Here is a 6703-nt window from a genome sequence, read left to right as displayed (position 1 = left end):
CCCCTTTTGCTTGCTTTTTTTTTTTCCCCTCCCTTCCACGGTTTCGCTGCCAAGCGCAGGACTGGACTCGCAGGGATGCTGGGACGGGAAGCGCCGCTTTCCCAAGCTCCCAGAGCCGGCACTGGAGCGGGGGGCGGGAGCTGCACCCATCACCCCGGGGCACACACATCACCCCGCTGCGATGGGGAAGCACGACCATCTCCCCACCATCCACCCTCCACCCAGGGCTGCGGCTCCCCGCACATCCCATTCGGCTGTGTGAGGGTCGGTACCCTCTGGTCAGTACCCGGGACCCCCACGCTCCCCCCGCGCTCGGCACAGGGCAGGCGGCAGCTGAAGAGCAGAGATATTTGAGATATTTCAGATATTTGAGACCCTCGAGCCCGATGTGTATGAGCAGGGGGGAGGAGACGCTGGCATCGAGTAGCCCCTGACTGGGCAGTTTGCCACAGTACCCCTACCACCCATCTATGTAAAATGCTGGCTTTATCATCCCCTCTTCCATTCCTACCCCCTGTTTGCGGATCATTTTCCAGATAGAGCTGCCCCAGGCACCCTCATCATGCTGGAATGCTCACATGGATACCCCTCCATCACAAGTGGCACAGTAGAATGGATTTTCCCATATATTTTGGTGGACAGATGCTGTTATCCTGCAGAGGGGACTGAGCCAGCTGAGCACACAGGACACAAGTGTGGCTGGTCTCACACCTTGCCCCCCGCCGCAGCACGGTCAGGAGCCACTTATGAGACCCTTCCCCACATTCAGCTCTGCTCTCCCTCGCACACGGACACTGCTTGGCCTCCCCATATTGCTCCCAGCCCTGGGAAGGGTTGCCTGGCTTGTCCTCTATTTTTAGCCTTTCGTCTTTATTTAGCAGCGGGGCCGGGCGGCAGCGTGCAGGCAGGGCGTGGGAGCAGGCAGGGGACGCGGTGGGTGCTGCTGCCCACCCCGAGCCAGCAGCGACAACTGCGCCGCTGATCCACTGCCGAGGCTCAAGCGTGAGGAATAAATAGCCCGCACCTCCCAGCCGGGAACGGAGCGGAAAGTTATCCCCTGGGATTAGCTTTCACTTTGAGGCCCTGGAGCAGCCGGAGGACAGGGATAAGGATAGGGATGCATGGGGAGAGGCACGGGCACAGAAGGACCATTGTGTTTGGGGCTGGGAGGGGAGCAGAGCCCCTCACCTCGAGCCCCTGGTATCGCATGCTTTTCTGCTTCTCACAGCCATTGTGAGTGAAGGTTTCACTTCCCTATTCCCATCCTTTTCCACTTCATTTTGCCATGGGGAAAAAAAGAGAATAAAGGACTGCGAGAACAGGTTAACCCACATCTTTTTGCTTGGAAAAGCACAGGCAGGGACAGGAATGACTTGAAATCGTTTCACTACCTCAAGGCAGAATCATGTGTGACCTTAATCCCCACTACAAGAGCCTGTGACTTTTTTGGGGCTCCAACACATGTGAGAACTTCTCCAATTCAAACAGTTTTTTCAGCTATCTCACCCATGCAAAATTGAGTGCAAGTCACGAGGTCTCAGCAGACCTGGCTAAACACCTCAGATTTGCATTGAAGAAAAGCAGCCAGAATTTCATTACCTCTCATTTACAAAAGCCAACAGATGGGAATTGATGAGCAGGGTGTAACACGACCACTCTCTGTCCACTGCTTGGGCTGCAGCTCTACCAAGACCCATCAGGCATCACCACATGCCAGCTCATCACCCAAAAACCTTCCAGCAAAATATCCTCCACCTCTCTTTTTTTTATTTTTCCAGACTAGGTTTCTGAAAATAAGATGTACAAACAAGAAAAAAAAAAAAATGACCCCATCTGCACTCACAGAACCACTCTGCAAACAGACCATGCCAGGCTGGCACTGACACTGCCTTGTACCTATCCTGTTGTGCCCAGTCCTTACCAGCTAGAACCAGAGAGAGAGCCACAAGAGACACTTAAGCAGTTTGCACAAATGCTTTTCTTATCCAAAAGCTTTGGCAAACACTTTAAATGACCATTGGTACAAATTAACTCGACTTTCCAGCTGTTATCCCATTTACGGCAATTCAGCCAAGCATGTGATAAAGCCTCCTCGTCTCACTTTTCTAGACAAAGCCCTGGAGATGTCTCCAGCTGCTGTCATTCCCGGGACGAGATCAAGATAACACCAAAAAAAGACATTAGAGCAAACTTCAGAATGAGCTGAAGCTGCCTCAGGTGGGGGCACCACACCACCTCTGCTTTCCTGTCTTTGCATGGCTAGAAATTCCCTCACTCCCACAGTCCCCTTTTTCTTCAGGCTGCCTCGTGCAGCCTCCAGGCCCTTGTGCTCCCCAGATCCCTGGGGTGCTCTGGTTACCCCTACGATGCCATGGAAAGCCCCTGCTTTGCTCAAAAGCAGCTGAACAGAGCAGTTTCTGGCTGTTAAAGGCGCCCCGCACATCCCATTCGGCTGTGTGAGGGTCGGTACCCTCTGGTCAGTACCCGGGACCCCCACGCTCCCCCCGCGCTCGGCACAGGGCAGGCGGCAGCTGAAGAGCAGAGATATTTGAGATATTTCAGATATTTGAGACCCTCGAGCCCGATGTGTATGAGCAGGGGGGAGGAGACGCTGGCATCGAGTAGCCCCTGACTGGGCAGTTTGCCACAGTACCCCTACCACCCATCTATGTAAAATGCTGGCTTTATCATCCCCTCTTCCATTCCTACCCCCTGTTTGCGGATCATTTTCCAGATAGAGCTGCCCCAGGCACCCTCATCATGCTGGAATGCTCACATGGATACCCCTCCATCACAAGTGGCACAGTAGAATGGATTTTCCCATATATTTTGGTGGACAGATGCTGTTATCCTGCAGAGGGGACTGAGCCAGCTGAGCACACAGGACACAAGTGTGGCCGGTCTCACACCTTGCCCCCCGCCGCAGCACAGTCAGGAGCCACTTATGAGACCCTTCCCCACATTCAGCTCTGCTCTCCCTCGCACACGGACACTGCTTGGCCTCCCCATATTGCTCCCAGCCCTGGGAAGGGTTGCCTGGCTTGTCCAAACCCCCGTCTCAGCTCTATTTTTAGCCTTTCGTCCTTATTTAGCAGCGAGGCCGGGCGGCAGCGTGCAGGCAGGGCGTGGGAGCAGGCAGGGGACGCGGTGGGTGCTGCTGCCCACCCCGAGCCAGCAGCGACAACTGCGCCGCTGATCCACTGCCGAGGCTCAAGCGTGAGGAATAAATAGCCCGCACCTCCCAGCCGGGAACGGAGCGGAAAGTTATCCCCTGGGATTAGCTTTCACTTTGAGGCCCTGGAGCAGCCGGAGGACAGGGATAAGGATAGGGATGCATGGGGAGAGGCACGGGCACAGAAGGACCATTGTGTTTGGGGCTGGGAGGGGAGCAGAGCCCCTCACCTCGAGCCCCTGGTATCGCATGCTTTTCTGCTTCTCACAGCCATTGTGAGTGAAGGTTTCACTTCCCTATTCCCATCCTTTTCCACTTCATTTTGCCATGGGGAAAAAAAGAGAATAAAGGACTGCGAGAACAGGTTAACCCACATCTTTTTGCTTGGAAAAGCACAGGCAGGGACAGGAATGACTTGAAATCGTTTCACTACCTCAAGGCAGAATCATGTGTGACCTAAATCCCCACTAAAAGAGCCTGTGACTTTTTTGGGGCTCCAACACATGTGAGAACTTCTCCAATTCAAACAGTTTTTTCAGCTATCTCACCCATGCAAAATTGAGTGCAAGTCACGAGGTCTCAGCAGACCTGGCTAAACACCTCAGATTTGCATTGAAGAAAAGCAGCCAGAATTTCATTACCTCTCATTTACAAAAGCCAACAGATGGGAATTGATGAGCAGGGTGTAACACGACCACTCTCTGTCCACTGCTTGGGCTGCAGCTCTACCAAGACCCATCAGGCATCACCACATGCCAGCTCATCACCCAAAAACCTTCCAGCAAAATATCCTCCACCTCTCTTTTTTTTATTTTTCCAGACTAGGTTTCTGAAAATAAGATGTACAAACAAGAAAAAAAAAAAAATGACCCCATCTGCACTCACAGAACCACTCTGCAAACAGACCATGCCAGGCTGGCACTGACACTGCCTTGTACCTATCCTGTTGTGCCCAGTCCTTACCAGCTAGAACCAGAGAGAGAGCCACAAGAGACACTTAAGCAGTTTGCACAAATGCTTTTCTTATCCAAAAGCTTTGGCAAACACTTTAAATGACCATTGGTACAAATTAACTCGACTTTCCAGCTGTTATCCCATTTACGGCAATTCAGCCCAGCATGTGATAAAGCCTCCTCGTCTCACTTTTCTAGACAAAGCCCTGGAGATGTCTCCAGCTGCTGTCATTCCCGGGACGAGATCAAGATAACACCAAAAAAAGACATTAGAGCAAACTTCAGAATGAGCTGAAGCTGCCTCAGGTGGGGGCACCACACCACCTCTGCTTTCCTGTCTTTGCATGGCTAGAAATTCCCTCACTCCCACAGTCCCCTTTTTCTTCAGGCTGCCTCGTGCAGCCTCCAGGCCCTTGTGCTCCCCAGATCCCTGGGGTGCTCTGGTTACCCCTACGATGCCATGGAAAGCCCCTGCTTTGCTCAAAAGCAGCTGAACAGAGCAGTTTCTGGCTGTTAAAGTGCTGCCCTGAAAAGGGAGCGAGTGTTCAGTGTATTGGGGCAGAGGAGGACAAAGCAGGGCTGAGGTGAAAGACCAGTCTGGCAGGCACATATCCCAGGCAGTTTCCACAGGAAAGACCGGATAAATTGAGGAATTGCTAAAATCAAGCTAGAATAAGAGAGGTTTGGGGTAGCACAGCCAGAGCTTTTGGCAGGAAGCCTCACAAGTGGCTCACAGGCTGAAGGAAAGATGTAACATGGTCTGGGCAGCCAAAAAGCAGCAATCTCTAGAAGCACAGGGCTGTCACAGCAGAGCCTGCAGCAGAGGATGGGGATGGGGGTGCTGGAGCTGGCCTTGCTCCACAGGCCCATCCCCAAGCCCCAGCTCTGTCCCGCTGGCTCGATACCTTAGCCTGATGTGACTAAACTGGTTTTTTCCACCACTGTCAAGAGAAATCCTACCAGGAGCCCCACTTTGTGGCACAGGGGCATCCCCAAGCACCCCCTCGGCACCCCACAGTTAAAAGCTGAAATTTCCACAAGCACATGTGCAAACTACTGGACCTTTGTGCACCAGCAAGACGTGATGGCAGCTGGACAGGCTTCTCATCAGCTGCCCACACAGTTGCTTCTCTTTGCAGCCACCCAGCGATGCAAATTCAGCCTGGAAATCGGCATGTGCTTTGTGCTTGCCTCTGTAGGCCTTCAGTCTCTGAAGTCTGGACCGGGATTTTTAATTAACCCTGGAGAGGTGGAGACCAGCACCTTGCGCTTTTATCCCACAAACGATCTACTCAGCCCAAATAAGTACTCTCATGCAGGGAAGGAGACTTGCCCCACTCTGAAGTGCTGGGAGAGATAAGAACTGAGACGCTCTCGGTGGTTTCTGAGCAGTGGGAGCAGATGCCAGAAGCTTCTGTGACTCACAAAATTTCACTCAGGTTTGGCAGCACCCACCCAAGAGGACGCAGGCAACTGGTCCCACCAGTCCCCTGGAGACGTGGGGCAGCATGGGCCTGCCCCTTGCCTTCCTCACCCTCCCATCCAAGTGATGTTTCACAATTTCCCCCGTGCCAGGGTTACCAGGGCAAGAAAAACACCTCCAAGTCGAACGTGACAGGACGACCAGGCACCTCCACTCCCTCGCCACCCAGGCGAAATGCCAAGGTGTTGGCATCCCCAGAGCCACAGGCTGCTTGGACTTCTCCCAGGGGATATTTGGAAAATGTCAGAATAGAAACTTGTTGACAAAAAACTTGCAATGTTTCCATACAGGCACGGCCTCGTGACCAGGTTCAAACACTCCAATTTCAGTAGTCCTGGTTAGCACCAACGCGTTTTCAGGTCAAAATGTGTGGTCATTCAGGAATGTATAAAAATATAATTTAAAAAAAAAACATTTTAAAAATATAATCAAAATCAAAACATTTGGAAAAACCTACCTTTCCTCACATTATTTTTTAGATGGGACACTTTCAAATTCTTGTATTTTTCCCTATGTGTTCAGGACCCATTTCTAAAGTGTAGGATTTCCTCCTGGAAAAGGACACCCTGGCTCCAGGCCCAGCATTTGGGGTGTTTGGGATGCTCAAGGGAAGAATTGACAGGATGCAGTCCCTCAGGCAATATGGATCACACCAAAAGCCCCCTCCAGGCAGCACAACGACCCTCAGAGCAGAGCTCCTGCCAGGAGTAACACCCCAAACCCACCACTTTTCCACAAGTAGCCCCACACAAGCTGAAACTTGATGGGGGTAAGGGCAAAGGCCAGATGGATTCTGCTTTGTCACTCTCATCCCGACTCCTAAGGGGGCTGGGGTGGGTTCATCAGAGGAAGCCCCTGAGCAGCTGGTCCTGCTCCATCCCCAGTCCTGGTGCAGGGCTCCTGTTCCCCTTTCTCCTTGCCCAGAGGAGGACACCCCCAATGCAGGGGTTCGGCTCTCCTTACCCCATACCCACAACGGAGCATCCTCAGTGCAGGGGGCCCGTGGGACAGAGCATTCCCGAAGCACCCCGGCCCAGGGCGGGGACACCCCGGGGTGGAGGGGGCCCAGGGCCAGCCCCGGGGGCGGGCAGGCTG

The 6703-nt window shown here is 53.0% G+C and overlaps 1 protein-coding gene across 1 annotated transcript in view; it reads right to left on the bottom strand.

The window, feature by feature from the left end:
- GM2A (GM2 ganglioside activator) overlaps positions 1-6607 on the bottom strand; it is an 11346-nt gene extending 4739 nt beyond the window's left edge. Inside the window, exon 1 of the mRNA XM_031055308.1 lies at positions 6572-6607. Within this exon, the coding sequence (XP_030911168.1) occupies positions 6572-6592 (21 nt within the window). The 5' untranslated portion in view covers positions 6593-6607. The remainder of the gene's footprint in view (positions 1-6571) is intronic.
- Between the last annotated feature and the right edge of the window lie 96 nt (positions 6608-6703).

This window comes from Geospiza fortis, unplaced genomic scaffold (genome assembly GCF_000277835.1).
Source record: "Geospiza fortis unplaced genomic scaffold, GeoFor_1.0 scaffold55, whole genome shotgun sequence".
Lineage (NCBI taxonomy): Eukaryota > Metazoa > Chordata > Aves > Passeriformes > Thraupidae > Geospiza > Geospiza fortis.
Note: the sequence above shows the minus strand (reverse complement) of the source record. Positions and strands in the feature narration are given on the sequence as shown.